Source organism: Tetrao urogallus (genome assembly GCF_951394365.1).
Source record: "Tetrao urogallus genome assembly, chromosome: 5".
NCBI lineage: Eukaryota > Metazoa > Chordata > Aves > Galliformes > Phasianidae > Tetrao > Tetrao urogallus.
Window position 1 is genome coordinate 52,301,730 of NC_136818.1, and position 20,645 is coordinate 52,322,374.

The 20,645-nt window shown below is 50.0% G+C and overlaps 2 protein-coding genes across 4 annotated transcripts; one reads left to right on the top strand and one right to left on the bottom strand.

The window, feature by feature from the left end:
• Positions 1 to 3,047: 3,047 nt before the first annotated feature.
• On the bottom strand, positions 3,048 to 10,437 carry DPCD (deleted in primary ciliary dyskinesia homolog (mouse); the record flags this gene model as incomplete). Of its 2 annotated transcripts, none has more annotated exons than XM_079535382.1 (6): positions 3,048 to 3,152; positions 4,325 to 4,427; positions 8,394 to 8,527; positions 9,289 to 9,413; positions 10,024 to 10,104; positions 10,374 to 10,437. In XM_079535382.1, the coding sequence occupies 6 exons, from the start codon at positions 10,435 to 10,437 to the stop codon at positions 3,048 to 3,050; spliced, it is 612 nt and encodes a 203-aa protein (XP_079391508.1). The 2 variants fall into 2 exon arrangements, with proteins under 2 accessions (XP_079391508.1, XP_079391507.1); XM_079535381.1 differs by having other exon boundaries at positions 10,024 to 10,149.
• Positions 7,914 to 19,857, top strand: POLL (DNA polymerase lambda; the record flags this gene model as incomplete). 2 transcript variants are annotated; one of them, XM_079535379.1, is made up of 10 exons in its annotated part: positions 7,914 to 8,096; positions 10,776 to 10,953; positions 11,177 to 11,474; positions 12,101 to 12,275; positions 14,865 to 14,957; positions 15,254 to 15,577; positions 16,146 to 16,319; positions 17,210 to 17,338; positions 19,048 to 19,216; positions 19,493 to 19,857. In XM_079535379.1, 10 exons carry the CDS (start codon positions 8,064 to 8,066, stop codon positions 19,855 to 19,857), a joined length of 1,938 nt encoding a protein of 645 aa, XP_079391505.1. The 2 variants fall into 2 exon arrangements, with proteins under 2 accessions (XP_079391505.1, XP_079391504.1); XM_079535378.1 differs by lacking the exons at positions 7,914 to 8,096; positions 14,865 to 14,957 and having other exon boundaries at positions 10,842 to 10,953; positions 12,119 to 12,275.
• Positions 19,858 to 20,645: the final 788 nt, after the last annotated feature.

A 20,645-nucleotide genomic window follows, 5' to 3' on the forward strand; every position in this document is an offset into this window, starting at 1 on the left:
GATACATTTGAGGGGCAGGTTGAGCCAGAATGCCCTATCAGCTTTGATGCTGGTCAGGTTGAGATCAGCCAAACTGAGCCGTGTGAAGCAAGTCTGTGTGTGGGGTACACTGATTTGGCGGAAGGGAAGGTGCCTGGAGCAGGGACTCCTTTTCACCTGTGCTTGCTCTCTTGACAGCTGCTTGTGCTGTTCTTTTCAACCAAGAGAAAGAATTGAGCTAAAAGGCAGAGCCAGCCCTGCTTTCAGTGTATGCCTCCCCTAGCTGACCATCAGGTCAGGCAGTGCACTTGGCAGGGCTGAAACAGTTGTATTTTGCTAAATAAAACTCTGAAGGGAAACAGAAGAGATTGTTTGTTTTGTTTAAAGTCCCAAAGGAGCTGTGATGTTATCTGCTGGTTGTAGAGGAGACTGGTCCTGTTTTCAGGCAAACTGTATGTCTGGAGGATCTCTCTCTGGGTAGATGCTGTGGCACTTCTGTGTTGAAGGCAGTTGCTGGGATCTTGGCTCTCATACCACTTATTCAAACAAGAAACAAAAGCAAGATCTGTAACTCGCTACCTGCATACAAGCAGCAAACTGGGCTAGTGCAAACACCAAGGCCTTGCTGTGACTTATTGGGATTCTGTAGGAACATCTAAGAGAGCTTAACTTTTTGCAATGGCCTTCTGAACCTGACCAGGACTGAATCTCCCAGCTGTAGCTTTCATGTATTCTGTGCTTTCTGAATGATTGTGGATGTCTGTGGATGAGTGCAGCATTGCCTGGTCCTCCTCAGAAAAGGAGGTGCATTAACTCTATTAGGCTGTGAGTTTGGGTATCCTGGATAGGTAAAGGAGAGTTTTTGTATCACAAGCTGGCAGCACCTTTAGGGCAAAGCAGCCAGGATGGTGCTTTGTTGGGACTTGAAAGACAATTTCTGCCTTCAAGAGGCTGCTTTTCTCTTGTGATCCACAGTGATTGGAAGATGTACGCTGGAACCTCTGTTGGAACTAGAAGAGAGTGGAATCAACCAGGTTCTCACCTGCTTTAAGAAAGCCCTCCACTCCCAGTGGATGTGAGACAGCAACTCAGGGTGCAAAGTAATTGGCTTTACTGCAGGATCATATTCTCACATAGCTCTTTCCAGCACAGCTTCCTGTCACAGTTTGTGATCCAGCTCTGCTGACAATTATGGCAACTTACTGCTAGCTTCCGTGTAGCTACTGTGGTGCCACATGTTCTCCTGGAGTCTAAGTGGCAAAATAGATATCTAAGTGCCCCAGGCACTGATCTACTGCTGTAAAAAGATGTCAGTACTGGAACAATCTTCCATCTATGCAGATCTGTAAATCCCAAAGACAGCTGGTCCAGGATAATGATTCTGGAGGAGACCTCTGGGCTATAGGTAACATGGAGCTATTGTCCAAAAGATGGAGCTTTGTGTCAGGGGCTGCTAAATACTGTTGCTGTATTGCTTGGAGCACTTCATGCTCTGCATGTGAGAAGAGGCTTTACGTACATGATTAGGCATGAGACACAAGACCAGAGAGATGGCAGAACTTGGAAGTGGGGAGGAAGGTCTGTGTTTTCTCAGATCCTTCAGTGTTCCAAGTCTTTTAATGAAATAGCAAACGGGGGGGGAGAGATGGAGATATTAAATATCTCTGACACAGTCCCCAGAGAGAGGCTCTGAAGGATTGGGGTTAATACCGGGTGGGAGGAGAGGTATTTTATTGCACTGGGACTTGGGCAAGGCTCAGAGTAGGAATGAGCATGTCAGCAGATTATGTGAACAGTGTCCCTGGGGCATCTTGTAGCAGACGCACCTGCAACATCGCTGCTGCCAGTCCTGCCATTCCCCTTCTGCAGCCCCTGTTGGTGGATCCTGCACTTTTCTGTTTGCTCTTAGGTTCCTTCTGGTTGAAACCTAGAGCAAAGCTACAACTCCATGGTGGTGCCAGCACTGGCTGGTTGAAGGATGCACCCTCCCACCTCAAGTGACATTAAGGAATGGGAAAACCAGAAGTAGGGCTTGGCACACTGCCTCTGCTGACCTCTGCCTGTCGACGGTGCCTTGGGAAGACTTGGGTGCAGATGGGAGCTAAAGTTAGGCAGCATGGAGGGTATAACTGAGGATGTCAGCAAGGCTCTGAGGAGTTTTTGTGATTTGAAAGCAACGCTATGCTGGGAGCCCATAGCACGCTCACTTGGATTTGTTGTGGGCAGAAGCTTTTCAAATATGAGCTGTGGATGAAAGGACATGCAGAAGTATAAGCACAAGGATGGTTGGTGCAATGAGGACAGTAGCCAGCTGCAGGGTGCGTTGTAAAACCAGCAATGATGGAGTTGTCTCCATGCACAGGGTGCTGTCTTTACAGTGAGGCTTGCACTGGGGCAGGTTGGGGCCCACTCCTGCAAAGGATGTGGTTTAGCTACCCTTGAGTTGGCCAGTGGCTCCTGTCACCACATTCACCTCCATGTCATGCAAATGAAGGCAGCTGCATCTGAGTTCCTTCACTCTGCACAGCAGCCCTGCATCCTGCACGTCACGTTGCACATGGCTGGTCATAAGGAAGCAGCTCTTCACCTGTTTCATATGCTGTGCTTGCTCAAGCCTAAGCACTGGAGCTGTTGGCAGGGAAACCAGTCACCAGAACATCATCTTAACAGCGTGGAGGACCCTGTGCAACAGCACAAGAGAGAGCTGCTTCCAGGCACATTCCAGGCAGGTAACAAGTGTGAGGAAAGCGTTCTTTTTCTCCTCCTGGGGAACTACCCAGCTTTCATGTTGCTTCTCCCACTACAGGATGAGGAGGAAAGGGCAGCTGACTGCAGCTGTGATGTGCTTTTTTTGCTTGTTGCAGCTTCCCACAACTAATAGAAGGATTATGAATGTCTGTGTAAATAAGGCAAAAAACAGACTGCCTTGCAGTTTCCCTGGGCCTGCAAAAATCCCTCTGAACAGCTCTATTAACAACACAACTTGTATTTATTTTGCCTTTTCTAATAAAAACCATGAGGCTGTGACAGAGCTGTCCCCGATACCTCAGCCTCTTAGCAGCCACAGCCTATTGGGTCTTGCAGTCACCATCCCCACTGTTTGCTGCCTTTATCTTCTTCAGCTCCTTCTGCAACTCTTCTTCTGCAGCCAGGATCTCCTTTGGCTTCTGGTACTGTGGAACAGAGAAATGCCCATAGCACTCCTGTTCAGCCTCTGCTCCAAGCAAACTAATTGGAGCGAGGCTGTAAGCAGCAGGGTCTCCATTAGCACAGCTCTTGCTGGGTGTAAACTACACAGCTGGGCCCTCTTGACAAGGGAGGTCTTTCCATTATCAGCTACCTCTAACGTGGGCTTGGAGAGGTGGTGCCCTCCTGGTAGGGACATCTGCCAAGATCTGGAGTGTCAGTTACAGTGCAAGTAAAACTTCCTAATTGCATGTGGAGTCTTGGCCTCCACCAGCACCTCTGGAATATCCTGGCAAGCTGTGCTGTGTATATCCCTGGTGTGCTCACTGGTCATATGCTCACACGTGTTTTATATATATAATCTCCATTTTTTTTAAAGGCAAGAGAAATAGGAGTTGCAGTTCCTCTGACCTCCCCTCAGAGCCCTCTTGCCCAGCTGTAGTTCAGTGGTGGCTGCAGGTGCTTTTTGGCAAGGGTTGGGTGTATAGCAAACAGAAGCTCAGAAGCACTCAGGATGCGCCTCCTGGCCTGTTTCCCCTGCACACCCACCCCCAGCTCTGCTGTGAGGTTTCCCTCAGAGAGGATGCGCTCTTGGTAGCTGGCTTCCATGTTTAAGATGAGCACATGCTGCTCAAAAGCATGTCTGCCTCTGGATGCTCTTTGCAGCAGGTAAGTGCTCATTTTGTTAGACTCTTAACTTCCACCATGTGTCCCTTCTCTGGCACAAAGCAGCAGGTGACTTTTTTAAGGCTGAGAGACCTCCAAGTGCAGCAGGACCTTGGAGTCTTTAACACTCATGCACATAGCATGAAAGCATGATCTGAGCCAAGACAAACTTTTTGTTGCTGAGAGGAGGCTTGCTCAGGCCAGTGGGAGGGGAGTACATGGAAAATAGGGCACTATTATAATAGACCCTATTCCACTTGCAAGTCACCTTGATGAGCAAGCAGGGCCCCTCTGGTGGCCTGGGCTGTCCTGGCCAGTGTCAGCATGTCCAGCGTAATCTAAAAATGCCAGTGACTGTGACAGAGAAGGGGATCAGCAGTGACCCACAGCATATCTCCCTGCTCTGCCTTGCTTCTCCACATGTAAGAATTTTAACTTCTTTTTGGACATAAAGGGAAAAGCAAAGTGGTATTCTGTGTGGCTAAAACCTCACCGTGATGATCAGAGTGTTGTTAGCATGGGTGAAGCTCAGGGCAGCTGCATCTAGGGGGAGCTGGTATCGGTCCAGGTCAGGAATAGGAAACTTCTTGTAGTACCTACAATGCGATAAGACAGAAATGAGAAGGATGGAGTTCCTATTCTCCTTGTTATTCAGCAAGGTATACTCTTGCATCTCCACTGTGCCTGCCTTTGTTTCATGAACAAGGATCTGCAGGGAGCAGGGTCTCAACAGGGTAAATGCAGGGGGGAATGGACCTGTCAGGGTTGGCAGGAGAAACCTGTGCCATGCTGTGTGCCTGCTGGTGCTCCCAGGCTGGTGGGAGCACTGGAAACAAACCTCTAAACTGGGTATTGGAGCTAGAAAGCTCTGAAGAGCTTTGGTATATTGGAGCAGGCTTGGTCCCTCCAGGTTGCCCTCAAGAAGTGCCAGGCATAATCAGGGATAGAGTGCTCAGCTTTGCTGAGGGATGTTCCTTATCTTTGTGCCTGCTCATTTCCTTTTATTCCCTTTAAGTTACCTGTCAAAGTTCTTGTGCCTGTTACTTTCCTGAGAGCTGCAAGGTTTTATTTTGTCTCCCACTTGCTCATATCCTGCTTTGGTGATGTTGTGGCTCTCAGGCATTGCCCTGGGCACAGAGCTCCAAGCATAGATGCCAACAGCCACCTAAGCCTCTACTCTGCAGCATCTCCATGCAGCCCCCGTGCTGGCTGTGCTGCTGTTCTGCGCTCCCAGCAACACCGCCCTGATTTCTATCCCAGTTTCCCAGTCTCGCATCCAAGGAGGGGATAGGAAGGTTTCTGCCAGCTCCCTAACCATCTTGTCTCTCCATTGACCACACTTTGGGCTCTGCTCAGTGTGAAGGGGATATGTTGCTGATAGAAATTGAGGGGTTATAAGCTGTCTATGCTGCCGAGAGATTTCCTGCTTTGGGGACTAGAACCTTGTGGATCTTCATTCTGCACTTGGCCAAGATCCTTCTCCGTTGGCATGGCTTGCCCTGCATCTGCTGCTTCCATGTAGGATTGCAGTTGTTGGTCCTGTGTCCAACTGGAGGCATGGTTGGGTTTTTAGTCTCTGCCAGCAGTTTCATGGGTAATTCTCTCAAAGAACTGGCAGTTCTCTCCAAGGAATTGACTGGTAGCTGGTACTGAGGTGCCCAGAGATGAACATGAACAGGCAGCAGTTGCTGTCATGCCATGAGGGGTTCTTCTCCATTCATCTGGTTGTGTATGAGGTTTGGCCTCCCTGGCTACCCTGCCCAAATTGCAGTTTATTTTCCAAGTCACGGTGAAAACAGCTACAAAGGGCAAATGGCCCTCCTGGTGCAGTGGGAGGAATGTACGCAGCTTGTTACCGCAGGGCTCAAACCCTTCTGTGTTGTCACTGCTGTCGGTATTTGGAAAAGGTGGCAGACATGGATAATAAGGGAGATGTCAAAGGTTAAACAGCAGAGATTAGATGAACACAAAGACATGTTAAGGAAGTGTTAACTTCTTACCGATTAGACAAAAAAAAAAAAAAAAAACAACAAAAAAAAAAAACCAAAAAAACCCGAAGGAAAAAAAGCAGTACACAGAAAAAAAACACTGTTTCAAAAGGCCTTGGGAGTTATCAATGAAACAGCAGCATTCTGCTGCCCCAGGACTAAGGAGAAGGGAAGAAGAATGGCTTTGGCTGGCCTCAAACTAAAATCTGTGACAAGATCAAAGGAAACCAGATCTGCCTGGCCACCCCCTCCTCCTCCTAACATTACCACTGCCTCTTGCTACAATAATTGAATCAGGTTTGGCGTTTGGGGAGAAGGCTTTCTGGGTTTGTTTTTAGAGTTTAGTTTAATGGATTTATTTTACAGCAAGAGGTTTTAAGCAAATCCCACTTGAGCAGCCCTTGCCGTGGCCAGAGGGAATGGGAGTGACTGGTGGATGTGAAGAGCTCCGTCTGGGCTGGGAAGGTAGCTGATGGGAGGTAATTTCTGCTGAAGCAGGGAGATTCTCTGCCCTCGCCTCTCACCCCATGGCCAAGGGCAGTATTGCACTCTGAGCCTCGGTCCTGGCTTGAGAGCCACAGTGCGTATGTGAAGTCACCTCTATTTTTTTCCCTACTGGAAATCCACTTTTTGTCAGCCTGTAGGGAAAACTGCTACTGGTATGCTGAGAATTTATTGCTGAGCTACTCAGTAGTGACTTGGCAACCCATCCTGATGCTTGTGCCTCTGGCTGGCGGTCAGCGCAGCTCTGCTGCTCAGAGGCAGCGTGGCTGACTTCCAAGGGTTGGAGAGGCTCTGAGGTTTCCTTTCTCTCCCATAGTGATGCACGCTCTCGCTGTGTCCGCCCCATGCCTTTGTTGCTATCTTGGAATTAGTTGCTGAGTGGTGCCTTGCCCTGGCCAAGACCCAGGAGAAATGATATAAGATATCCTGGAGCCTGTACAAGTACTCCAGTGCTGGAGTCTGTCCCTGCTCCCCACTGAGGTGACTTTCAGCTTTAATTCCCAAAGCCCTTAACTTTCATCTGCAGGCCACAAGCAGCTTTCACGTCCTTCAGCTATCTCTGACACTAGTCTGTGAGCGTGCAGCTGCCATACGATTGTGGGACAACTCTATGTTATCCTGAGAATGGTACAAAAAACCTCAAAGTCAGGTAGGACACAGGTGAAACCTTAGTGTACGTTATAACCTAACAGCAGGCAAAGAGGTTCCCACATGCACACTGCTATTAGTAGGATGGGAAGTAAATAAGCTTGCCAATAATAGCTGGGGCTTGGACTTAGACTCAAACAGTACTGCTTTCCATGGGTACCCACCTGTACCTGGTGAGAATCTCACTCATCTTTGCTACGCAGGTCTCTCCATTCTTTTATTGCAAATCCTTCTCTGTGGATTCAGGACAGAAACCTACTGTATTAGAGCTGAATCTGCTTCTGCTTTCACAGAGCAGACCTCCCCTTCCTACTGTCAGCTTCCTCATGCTTTTGAGCATCCAGGTGTGCCTGTGTACAGAGCTCAAACTTCCCCTTGCCATGGTCTCTGATGTGATAAACCACTGCCTGAAAACTGTGGGTTCTGCTGTCCTGATAGCTGTTCAGTTCCCAAGGCAGAGCGAGCTCCTTGCCAACAGCACCACCTACAGCCAGCAGCAAGGAGAGTTGAAAGAGGGCAGGGTGCAGGCCGAAAAGCAACGCTGCGGTTTTTACCCACGAACCTGATCCTCACGGGTTCTGCAGCAGTGCTGGGGAGGAAAGGCAACCAAAGGACAGGCTGCCCAGCTTTTTGTACTGATGTATTTATCCCAGTCTGTAAATAGCTTTCACTGCCTGTCCAATATTCTCTCTTGTTTTCCTAACACTCCTTCCTTGCTATCTCTCCCCAACACTACTGCTCATCCTGGCCTATTCCACTGAGGCAGTTAAGGCTTTGGGGCACAATGCATCTCATTCTGTAAGAGTAGACAGGTAATGACAAAGGTTAAACGATGCTTAAGAGGCTTTTTTTCCCCTCCCTTCTTAGTTTTCTTTTGGCAGAATATTGTGGTGCTTGCCTTTCTTAGATTGCCTGTATTTTTTCTTGCTACCTCCAGAACAAAAACTATCATTGTCATTTGACTACAGAGTAAGTTTTCAAAGGTGCAATCTGTCTGAGTGCTCAGAGCTTACACTGTGCTTACTGAATTCTGCAGGTCCGTGCATTCTGAGATACAATGACTAAATCAAAGTACTGTGTCTCAGGAAGAGGATGGGAAGCTCTAGTTTCAACAGGTCTGCAAAGGTATTATTTCCTTTCTCTTTGGGAATGATATTTGACAGGAACAGAACAGACTAACCACCTTGGTACTGAACTTGGTGAGATAAGTTTGCAAAGTCCACTTGTTGAGCCTGAAGGGCTTTTTGCTCAGTCTGAGGCAACTGGAAGTGGAAACTGCAGTTGGCACGTCTCTTTCTGCCTAATGTATGGCTCCTCGAACAAAGGCAAGAGAGGACATCACCCCTCTGCCAACACCACCCTGCCCTCTGTGCCAGCCCACCCCAAGGGACTTTCAGCACTGGCAGTGCTGTTCTTACTGACTTCTTGTTTGTGGTCCGGATGACACAGCAGCGCTGCTCCTTCTCCACAGAGACACTGTAGACCTCCTTGGGGTAGGGCAGGTTACGGATCCGCCACTGGAAGCTGGTCAGGGTGTCCTTCCTCATGAAAACAGGCTACAGCAAACAAGTACCTTTAGCAAGGCCCCTCCAGCTGTCTCCTCTCTCTTCCTTGTACCCTTTCGCTTTTACTACCCCAAGAGGCTCCGTATGGGACTATTTCTTCTTTCCCACTGGATCGTTAGGGAACAACTCAAGAAACTGCCAGAGCACCTGTTTTGAAGGGCTAGCACTTACTGCTAGCCTGCTCTGCTCTGCTTGTAGGCAGAAGCTAGAAGCAGAAGCAGAGGCTGAAGGCATTTACCAAGGGAGTCCCGCAGCAGTGTTACAGTGAAACTGGGCCTCTGCCCCAGTCTGCTGCGCAGAGCTGCTCTTGTGTTTCAGGTCTATAGAAAAGAAAATGAGAGACTAAAACCTCTGCTTCCTACACCGGTGGGACAGGAGGTTAAAACAGGCAGTGCTGTGTTGAGGAGCAGCTCGTTACATACTGCCTTTGTTGGCCGTCCCCATTATCACCTCACTTTCTATCCACTGATTTGTCCTGACTCTTCCTTTCAGCCTACCTTTTTGGAAGCTAGCACAATAGCTGGCTACCACAGCAATGCAGTTTTTCTACTTATACGAACCACAAATCTCCTGAAGACCTAAACCATGTCCTCTTTCTCCTCAGACCTTTGGGATGCTTTGGAGTAGAGCGCTGGGCAGGTTAAGGCTGTCTCTTGGGGCAGTGAGTGATCTACAGACTACAGATTACTGCTGTAAGCACAAGGCTAGGTAGACAGTTTTAGGTGCAGTGGTGCCTGCAGACTCTTACATACATTAGAGCTGCTTTCCTTTATGAGCTCTGATTCCAGTGGTCCCAGGAGAGGTGAAGTTGGGTCTCCCACTTCAACCTGCCACTTGCCAGTGCCCCCGAGGGTGTTCTTCTCTCGCCACCTTCTACCTGTAGAAGGGAGAAGAGATTTTGTTATTCTGTTTTATATGAAGAACTCCAGCAAATTACCACCAAAGCTGCGCAGCACCTTAAACTGAAATGATAATAAGCCTCTTTCCTTAATTTCAATTATTTCCACTTCGGTATAAGTGGATCAGTTAGCTGGACTACTCCCAAATCCAAGAATTGTGCACTAACTGCCTCTTTTTTGCTATTTGATATTGAAGCCATAGTAGGTTCACAACAGATGCTGTGCCGCAATTGTGGTTTTGGATAGGATCTGTAACCAACACCTTATCTGTCTGTGGCCACAAAAGCCACCAAAAAGCATGTTTTACCCCAGCACGTGCCGCAGCCCCTGTCTGGCTGTGTGAGCTGGCAATCCCGTTCAGTGCAATTGTGTCTGCTGTGAGTGACAAGCAGTTTGGGAGTGAAGCAAGGTTTGCTCGAGGAAGTGAGAAAACTCTGGGTCTAATCAACCACAGTTATGTCCCTTCAGAAGGGAGTGGGAGCTCCAGGAACAATTTTTTTCTGGAATATTTAGGAGCACTTCCTTCCTGCCCAGACAGTGCCTTCCACCACTCCAGCCCTGCAAATACTGACCTACCACTCCACTTACTCACTAACTGGCCGGTCTTCATGTCGTACTCTTCAGCCATCTCCTTCCCATCCTCAAACTGGTAGTGGATCTTCCGCTTCCCTAGAAGTAAGGCAGGGCTGAGAGTCAATAGGAATAGGCTTACTCCTGGGAGTAGGGCCCCGTCCCCTCGCCTGGGACCGTACCCCCTCTCCCGGGACCTCGTCTCCTTCTGCGAGGGCAGCAGCGCAGGGCCGCGTCCCTACGTTTGCAGACCCGTTTCCTCCCTTAGGACCCAGGCCGCGCTCTCTTCCCGCAGGCCCGCCCCAAAACGCTCCGGCTGGGAGTAAAGGAGAAGGCAGGGCCCCATCCCGGCTCGCCGCTTCTGTTACCGTCCTGCACCAGCGCGGTCTTGCTGGCGGCCCGCAGCCTCTCCAGCCAGCTCGGTACCGCCATGGCGGCCGGGGCCCGTCGCCACGGCAACGCGACCACTTCCGTCGCCGACCGGAAGTGCTTTCGGCCTCTGCCGGCGACCCGTAGGTGAGCGCGGCCTACCGCGGCGCCTGGGCCCGATGCCGGGCTCGGGTCCCTTCCCTTCTCGTCCCCTCTTCTCCCCTCCCCTCCCTGCGTGCCGGGGCCTTCTGTCAGCCCTCAGGGACCTCAGGGGATCGCTTCCAGCCCCGGAGCTCGGTTCCCCAACAACAACAAACTAACAAAGTCTATGAGCAAAAGGTGCAAAGCTTAAGTTGTTCTGATTGCACGCAGCTCTTCTCAGCAACTTTCTCCTTTCTTAGCGCTGTTCAGCAGCTGCAGCCTCACAGCCTCACTGCTCCCCAGGGGAGCGAGGCGCAGCCCGGCCTATGGAACCGCGAGGGATTGTCAAAGCCTTTCCCAAGAGGAAGAAGGTGAGGGATGACTCAGGGAAAAGCGTCCCTCTAAAGATCCCGAAAGAAGGAACGGAGGAGCCAGAGGGTAAGTCCCTGTGCCTGTGGTGTGGGATATAACGGCCGCATCCCAGCTTGCTGGCTGAAGGTTCTGTGCCCCGAAAGGCTTCTTCTGGCCCCCGAGTGCATTTTCTGTAGAGGTATGGCTGGCTTGCTTCAGTGTGTCCAGCCGTGGTCTGAGATATGTAGCCCATTTGCTTCAGGATGCTGTTTCTCTGTTGCTGATCTCCTGTCCTTGTGCTTTTCCTCAGCGGAGTGGCTGAAACCAGTCGCTGCCTACGTGTTGCAAGCTGGCATTGGCCAAGCTAGGGCAGAGATCTTCCACAGGCAGATTGTCCAGAATGGGGGATATGTACACAGCCGTCTCTGCTCGGAGGTGACGCACGTCATTGTAGCCGAAGATATGGACTGTGATCGGGCCTTCCGGCTCCTCAAATTAGCCAAGCTGCCTTCGAGGTTGCAGCTGGTGAAGGCATCCTGGCTCAGTGATTGCATTAGAGATCAGAAGCTGCTGAATACCGCTGGCTACAGTGTCTTTATCCCTTGGAGGTAGGCAAATGCCATGCTGTTTTTCCTCCCTGTAGCACCTCAATCCTAAATTGAATTGCACTAAAATTTGACCTCTGCTCGCAATCTCAGACTAAATCTCTTCATGGCTCCCTTGGGCATGGCTCAAAATCCTTTTTTGCCATACAGATAGTGAAATTTAGTGATTCTGTGACTGGTTGCCATTCTATGTGGTAGCAGAACTTGGAGCAGAGCCCAGAGTGCTAGTAGGAGTCCTGTTGCTTACTGCTGGTGATAAAGGCTCTTCTTAATCTATCAGTGATAGAAAGATTTTCTTATTTTTTTTAGAAATACTGGGGGTTAATTACTGTTTCTTACTGCAGATGAAGAGCAGAGAATTGACAACTAGGCACAAGAAGAAATAAGGAGTGGAACAGCAGCAACCACATTTTAGGGTCAAAGTGTTTTGATGGAAGTGTAGAAGTGTTTTAAGACTGAGGTAGATTGGAGTGGAAGTTGCATGTCAGTGGAATGGATTGAAACTGGGGGGATTGAGCCAAAGCCAGAGTAATCTGGGAGTAAAATTCACATTGTTTGTTTCATTCCAAAATATGTGTAAGGGTTTTTTGGACAAACTTCTTGGAGCTGATAAGTACTCCTCTGCTAAGGTGTCTGATCCATGGCAGGTACCGGGAAGAGGGAGAACAGCAGCAGCAGTTCCTGGGCAGTGAAGAAATCCAGTCCTCAACAGAGGAGAGTGCAGCAGAACCAAATGTTAAAGCACAGGTGGGGGATTCCTCACAGCAAAACCTGGGCAGCCTTGCACAGCAGCAACCATATGAGGTGAGGCTTCCCATACAGGCTCTGCTTCCTGTGGACAGGTCCTGTGTACTACTTTGGGTAAGAGCCTTTCTGCAGGGCTGAGATTTTCTGAGCAAAGGGATGTTTTGGGTTATTTCAGTGGGTTGATGTTGACAGGCTTGGACTGTAGATGTGGCTACTGCTTCTCTTTATCTCTTCAGATGTTTTAAGTAGAAAAAACACCCCTTAAATTCCCATCCCTATCAGAATATTTCTAGCTGAAGCAGTCCAGGTGCTCCTATCAGGCCAAGGCTCACTCCAGTGTTTCCCCTGCCTCTTTTTGAGCAGTATCCCCTGGCTGAGAATATCTCCCTTCAGGAAGCACTGATATTTCGTCTCATGTTCCTGCCTGAGCCACACTGACACATTCTCTGCTCCTTGGCAAGAATTCTGTTCAGACACATGTGCAGTGGATCAGATTGCTACTAGAATGATTGTGATGGTGTGCTTAAAATATCTGTGTTGGGGTATTGGTGGCCTGTGCTGTGAGTCAGCTTCTCCAGGTCTGCCGTCAGCTTTGTCGTCTTTTCCTGCGTTTCTGTCCAAGTTTGCTGAACTCTTTTCTGTGTTGGCATTATCCAGATCTATCTGCAGCAAAGTCACCCGGACCTCTTAGAACATCAGCTACCTTGTAATGCTGGTAGCTGGTGCTGTGTTTGCTGACTTGGTCCCAGATTATAGGTGCTGAATTTATTTTATGAAACACCACAATTACTTCCTAGTTGGCATCCCACCAGGGTCACCTTTATTTCAGGCTTTCCTTTTTCATGAACACGTGCCTGGGGGATCTTTTCTCCCCACGTTTATTGTCTAGTATGACAGGGTTGGCTACTGCTTCTTCACTGTATCGCCTTTGCAATTACCCTATCTTTGCCATTTATTGTAACTCCAGTGGCAGTCATTAATAACAAATCTCACACTTAAGAACAAGAAAGGGACTTCTGTGCTGTTATGGATCCTGTGGCAACTGTCCTCCTTTCTTCTCACGTTTACTTGTGGTGGTCAGACAGCTGATGGAGTCTGTGGGAAGCCTTGCTGCCTTTTTTTCTTTTAAATCCCCTCAAGCAATGATACTTCCTGTTAGTCTGCATGCAGAAACAGTATCTGTAGGCACCTGAGTAAATTCCCTTGGTCAAAGCTTAGGGCTGTGTGGGTTGAGAGGAGAAGCCACTGGTTCTGCTCTAAAGGCAGTACCTAACACTTTAAAAAAATGACACCAACAGAGAAGCTGAAACTGAAATCTTAGTGTGGAAGTAGCATCCGTTTAAGCACTGAATGTTTTTCAGCATGGATGGATGCTGTTCTCTAGGCAGCAAGGAGCGTGCCAGTATATCATACTGAATGGGGACTGCTCTAGAATTCGGGGTTTGGATGTGAACTCAGCAGAAGTCCTGTTGCCAGTCGGGCTGTAGCAACTGCCTTGTGATTGGCATCAAGTTGCTGTAGTTTTCTACAAGGTAGGAAGTGGTGCCAGTTATTCACTTATGGAACCCTGTCACTGTTTGCTCTCTGTCCAGTGAAGTGTTGCCTCAGCCACCAGGCTCAGGCTGCCTTTCTGGGACAGACAAACCTGGCACAACCCATTCTCACCCAGCTCTGCAAGCCACCTGCTGTAGGATCGTGGAGTAGCTTAGAAGCTCACAAGGCTGTCGTTTTGTATGCGTGCTTGTAAAAAGTCCATCAGCTTTTTTGGCAAAGCACAGAGATTCTGGGGTTTATGTACTGTTTCACCTATGTGACACTGCTGGCTGAGAGAATGGGAATTGCATGCTCCAGCTGCAGTGTTGTTTACATTGTGCTGGATAACATGTTCCTTAAATGCTTTTAAGGGGCTTACTAAGCGATCTGAACACTCTGAGGCTTTGCTGCCCTTGGAGGGAACTTTGTCTTCAGGGAGTTGCATACAGGGTTTCAGAGCAAATAAAACTACTTCAGTCTATCAAATCCTCAGTCTGACCCAATTTTCAGAGTTATAAAACAAGATTACAAAAGGGAAAGCACAGGAACATCCTGCCTCTTCTGCCTAATGGCTTCAGCTCTGTATCTTGCAGGGACTTTGTTTGCAGGCCTCCCTAACCAGCAGGAACAGGTTGTAAAGATGTGGCTCTGCCTTAGGCTGATGCTCTGCAGAAACTCATAACGGGACTTGTGTGCAGCGTGTAACTTCAGAACAAATCCCAAACGGCCCTGTTCCTTTCACATTTACTTCCATGGTACAGGAGCTCATATATCTCCATAGACTCCTGTGTTTATACATAAGGAGAGAGGGGGACCCAAATGAGCAAAGCAGTCTTCAAAGCCTCTGTTCAGCTTCCTCCTTCTATCCCTTTTGTTCATTACCTGAAGCCAGGGGTCATTGTTTCTTAAGTCCACACAGAGGCATCCTAATGCTGAGAGTATCAGCAAATGTATACATTGGTTCTTTCTTCTGTCACTGAGGAATGTGGAGTCCTTTGTGGCATTCCTTCCTTCCCCTTTTCTCTTGCAGATAGCCACGGGGAAAATGGGGAGGGGGGTGGTGGTGTTGTAATTTAGTACCCTGTTAAGATTTTGTCTGCAAAGTGAAAACAGAGTACAGGGCGTATCTCCTGTGATCTGCATGGTGAGGTGGAAGGCACAGAGACTGAATGTGAGAGATGTGCCTATACAGACACCAGTTCAACAATAAGTTCCCCAGTGGGAGTGCGTGTGTTCTTGGGTTGTATCTGAGCTGCAACCTCTGTTCTCCTGTGCTTCGTGAGATGTGCGTGTATTTTCAAGGGGTGCCTGGGTAGCTTAGAACATTTAGAGCTGTGTATGCATATAACTAACAACTTCCTGAGATGGCAATTTGAGCACTGCATACCCTGGAGGTTGGTTAGCGCTCTGACTTCCTACTCCCAAGAGCAGGCTGTGCTAACGGGACATATGTGAGGCATGCACTTATTCTCACATGACTGCTTTTCTACCTCTCCCTAAAGAAAGTCTGTGATGATGAAGACAGCGAAGGAGAAGATGGGAGTGTCACTCAGGGAGATCTGGAAGCACTGATTTCTGGCCACTATCCTGTGAAATTGTCAGAGGAGACCAGCGGCAGCTCTTCCGCAGTGGCCCAGCCTGTCAGCAAGTGGGTTTGTGCACAGTCCTCCCACAGCAAGAAGGAGAATCACAACCAGTGCATCACAGAGAAGCTGGAAGTGCTGGCAAAAGCCTATTCTGTCCAGGGGGACAAGTGGAGATCTCTGGGCTACGTTAAAGCCATCAATGCACTCAAAAGCTACCACAAACCAGTAACCTCCTACCAGGTAAAACACTTACCCAGAGTAATGGAACAGAGAGATGGACTCTGCATCCCATCTCTTTTGTAAGGCAGATCTGTTCCTGTTTCTGTGTGAAGTATCTGATCTTCATGCCTTGGGAACTGTGTTGTAAGTTGTTGTTTAGTGGGTTGGATTCGTTCACCACCAGCAGAATCTTGGAATCAGAGCCTCTACCCCATATTCAAACTCAGAGCCTCTTAGGGTAGGATCTGAGCACCCACAAGATAAATGCCTTCCCTAGGTTCAAGGCAGGGCCATTTCCACTTTCCTCATAAACCTCAGCAATGGGCTAGCATTGGAGATAATGTATAAAATTAGTTGAATCTGGAACTGGCTGACTGTGACAGCCCAGCTGTTCAGTGTGGTAGTGTTTCAGTCCTGTTCTGCATGCTTGTCTTTTTTCACTTGGCATTGAACCTATGTCAGCCAGATCTGAAGATGAGCAGCTCACAAAACTAATCCTGCACTTAACAATCACTGATCTGACTGGGTTCTGAGTGGTAACAGCTCCCCAGCTTGTGTGTGGCCTCTGTCACCTCTGATTTCTTTCCAGGAAGCCTGTAAAATTCCTGGGATTGGGAAGCGAATGGCAGAGAAGATCCTGGAGATCTTGGAGAGTGGACATCTGCGCAAGCTGGATCATATCAGTGAGAGTGTGCCTGTGCTGGAGCTATTTTCCAACATCTGGGGAGCAGGAGTCAAGACAGCTCAGATGTGGTACCAGCAGGTAAGTTTAGAGCTTTATGCAGTGGCTCTTGGGCTGTGATTTGAGGACTGCTCGTGAATACAGCAGGGAAATTACTTTAACAAATAGTTTCCGATTGCCAGTATCCACAGATAGGATTCAAATCTGCATTAATGGGAGTAATTGTGAGGCTGGGTCCTGTTGTGGGTGTATTTGGGGAGAATGGAGTGCAAGCAGCCAAGACTTTGGTCATGGGGTAGACGGCGAAGATGTGCGATAGGAAGAGTGGAGGAGGACACACACTGTCTATTCTGTTGCCATCACTGCTTGGAGACTCATCTCTGCTCACTGAGTGACACTGTTAGGAGCCAGCCTTGAGCCAGGATGTCTTGGTTGTCAGTTCACAATCCAGTTGCTGCCCTGTTGTCCTGGCTGGCTCCTATAGCTGTTAGAGCAGCCACCCACCTTGGTGTAAAATAAGTGACAACATGAGCCTGTCCAGCCCTCTGGTTAAGTTCCTTCTCAGAAGTCTCATTGTTTCCTGAGCATAGATCAAGTGAAGCCTGCCTTCCTGTAGTGTTTGGCTTGTGAATGGCTTCTTTGCTGTCTAAAAATATGCCTGTGTTTCCATCATAGGCTTTCCTTTACCTACACCACTTGATGTCATTCAAGCTGTAAAGAGCACAGAAGCCTTAAGAACAGCACCCTTCTGTCAGGTTTAGTTAAGCTTTGAAGTCATTGTGGGTGGAACTTAGGAGTATGTGTGAGGATTGCCTAAGTATTTTCTTTCCAGTAACGAGGCTGTAATCTCTACATGCAATTTCAGAAACTGTGACTAGCCTGGTCTTGAGACAGGTTAAATACAATCTGCCCTGGTGCTAGTGGAAAGCATTTGAAGAATGAGGTCTCAGCAGAGGTGTGTTCTGCACTAGGGGTTCCGGACGCTGGATGATGTCCGCACAAAGGCGTCTCTCACCAGCCAGCAAGCCGTGGGCCTGAAGCACTATGAGGATTTCCTGCAGCGCATGCCTCGGGAGGAAGCTGCAGAAATAGAGCAGACTGTGAGTAGCTTGCCTCTGAGCCCTTGGAGTGCAGGAGCTGCTGGGATCTGACAGGAAGTTGCAGGCTGTGGAAGTGTCCCTCTGTTATAGCTGAGTTCTTGAGCAACTTCTCTGAGTTTGTCAGTGCTTGGGTGACTGCTCTTGGGTATGAGCCCACCAAGCACTTACTTTAACCTGTGAGAACGATCGGTTTGAGTGCTTGGCAAGAAGGAGGATACTTCCCAGCTGTCAGTTCCTCACAGTGCTTCGAAAAAGACTAATGTGGCATGATGGCTCGAGCAGGTTCTAGCTCCCTTTTCCCGCCTCTCATCTTCTCTGATATCTGGTTTTGGCCAAAGGCCTGAGCTAATTCCCTGATGCTACTTCTCCAAATGAGTCCACGAGCATTCTGTGAGCTGGTTGTTGGTGTTGAGACAGACCTTGGATATCCTTGGTAGAAGCAGAGGGGATCCAGGCACAGAAGGGGGTTGCTCGCTCTAGTAAGCCGTGGCTCTCCAGGACCGTGGGGTGCTAAGTCAGTGTACCCTAATGTGAGCAGAGAGGAGCTTGGGGCTCCGTCATTGCTACCCCTGTACTCTCTGATCACCATGGAGGCAGCAAGCAGCGTGACCCTGTCACTCGGCCACAGGGCCTGGCCACAAAGAATACCCTCCTGCCAGGCCCCTGCTGGGGTGTCAGTCCCGTATGCTGGATTAGCCAGTTTGGTTGTGAGTGGTCCTTTTCCCATGCAGGCTGGTTTGAGGAGCTGGCTCTTGGGGCTGGGCCTATTGTTATCTTGATGGGATTACTGTGCTCCCCTCCATACACAGGCACACACCTCTGATCCAGGCCAGGGAGAGAGAATAAGGGATTAGTCACTGTCTGTGCCGCCTGTCACAGTGAGAGCTGATGAGCTTTTAGGCTTTTGGGTGGGGTTGGGAGTTTTCTAGAAATCTTCATTTAAAGCCAGAAGGGGGGCAAGGACACCAGAGGAGGGCTTGCTCCGCATGAGAAAGGGTTGTGGCTTCTTGAAGCACCTCTGGGGCAAAGGTTAATGGGTTTATCTCTTGCTAATGAAGGATGATCCCCAAGAGTGACAAGGGACTGTGGGCATGGACACTACCTTCCTGAACCTCAGCCCCTGTGTTGGCCTCGTCACTGGGAATTGCTGAGCCCCTAATTATTTGCTGCCAACAGGGTGATTGGCACAATCAGTCCAAGAATACTTCTGTCCAAGGACATGGGAGCCTTTCTTAAGCATTTAATGAATTTAATGAATGAAGCCATCAAAACTGGTTCTGTCCACGCAGAGTGAGAGCTGGGATCCAGCCTGGAGGGGGCTGCAATAGTGGTATCTCTGATGATGCTGCCTCCCTAAAACTGCTGCATCTTCCAACTTGTCCCAACCCAGCTGCAGCCTGGCCTTCCCCAAGAGCTGATACCAATGGCCAACTTGTGGCAGCAGCCTAGTAGATCATTGTGTTGTTGGCAGCGGGCTGGGCATTTGCAGGACTGTATGAAAGCCATCCCAGTACACGCGGCTTCTGACAGCAGGCCAGTCTTCTCCTTGGGGCAGTTTGCCATGCCTGCCAAGTGTCAGCTCTGTACAGAGACCCTGGAGCTGCAGGACTGGCTGAGGCAGGTGCAAGATCATTTGCTGTCTGGACAGAGAGGGCATTAAGAGAGTAGTCTGTGACTCTTCTCCCCTCTTTCCGCCTCTGTTCTTGAAGGTCAGACAAGCAGCCCTGGCCCTGAAGCCTGGGCTCGTGTGTGTGGCATGTGGCTCCTACCGTCGTGGGAAGGCCACCTGCGGAGATGTGGACGTGCTGGTCACTCACCCGGATGGTCAGTCCCACCGTGGGCTGTTCAGCAAGCTGCTTGACAACCTCCACGAGAGCGGTAAGAGGGCTGGGGGCTGGCACATGGTGCTCGAAGCTGGTCTTAGCAGAGCCAAGCCAAGGAGGGACTGAGGTCAGAGCTACGCATGAGTAGCATTCGTTGAAGGGCAGGTGATCGCTCCTCCCGTCTTGGGAGGCCGTCGGGGCTGAGGCTGTGTTGTTGTAGGGACCCTGCAGCACACCGAGACGCCTCAGCTGCTGCCTGGATGGTGGAAAGTTCAGAATGGGGATTCCAGGTCTGCTGCTCAGTCCCCCTCTGCCTGCTCCCTCTCCTCAGGCTTTCTGACGGATGACCTGGTGAGTCAGGAGGACAACGGTGAGCAGAAGAAGTATCTGGGGGTGTGCCGCCTTCCTGGGCCAGCCCGTCGTCACCGCCGTCTGGACATCATCGTGGTACCTTACAGTGAGTTTGCCTGCGCCCTGCTCTACTTCACCGGCTCGGCCCACTTCAACCGCTCCATGCGTGCCCTGGCCAAGACCAAGGGCATGAGCCTCTCAGAGCATGCCCTCAGCATGGCCGTAGTGCGAGGCCCTGGTGGTGTCAAGGTGGCACCCGGCCACGCTCTGCCCACCCCGACCGAGAGAGATGTCTTCGCTCAGCTGGGGCTGCCGTACCGAAAGCCCTCGGAACGGGACTGGTGACGCCGGTTGGCAGCCAGCACTCCGAGCTGTGCTGATGTTTTGAGGGGTGCTGGCTTCTCCAGTGCTGTTCTGCGGTGGCTGTGAACTGGGTAACGGATGGCAGCAAACGGACTCCTGGCAAGCTGGGGTCCTGCTGCTAGCAGAGCTTTGTGGCTTCACCCAGCAGAGGGCGTAGGCTGGAAGGGCTGGCCGGCGTCACGCGTCTGCCTGTGCCTGGTTCTCAGGCAGCCCCTGGCTACTGAAGGGGCTCACTGCCCATCAGCTAACCCTGGCCTGGTCTCTCTAGGGAAGCTCCAGAAGGCTGGCTTGGAGATTGTTATGCCAAAAGCCCTCCTGGTGCTTGGGTAGTGGGGGAGAGTGATGCATCTTCCTCTCTGTGTGAGCACAGATGCCCCATAATCTCTGTTCTGAGCTGTGTACGAAGGCAACAGGGATCCTGCCTGGCCTGGAAACGAGCCCCTTTTCTCTGCTTGCTGCTGCTGGCATCTGCTGCTGTGAGAACTGCAAAGGTCTCCCTGTGCTGCTGCTATGTCTTCTCTCTGACTTGTGTTGCCCGGTGAGTCTCATTACACAGTGCCAGGCAGTTTCCCCTGGAGCCAGGTGAGCCCTGAGGAATATGTAAAAACCCAGTGTGCTCCATCTACATGTTCTCAGTCCATCGTGTGCTGAGCATCCTGCAGTGCTGAGTGCTGCGATCCTCCTGGCCTGGGCACAAGGGCTCCTTTCCCCTTTGTGCAGGAAAGAAAAGGCCCCTTTGGCTTCAGGGTGACTGTGCTCAGGATTGTAAT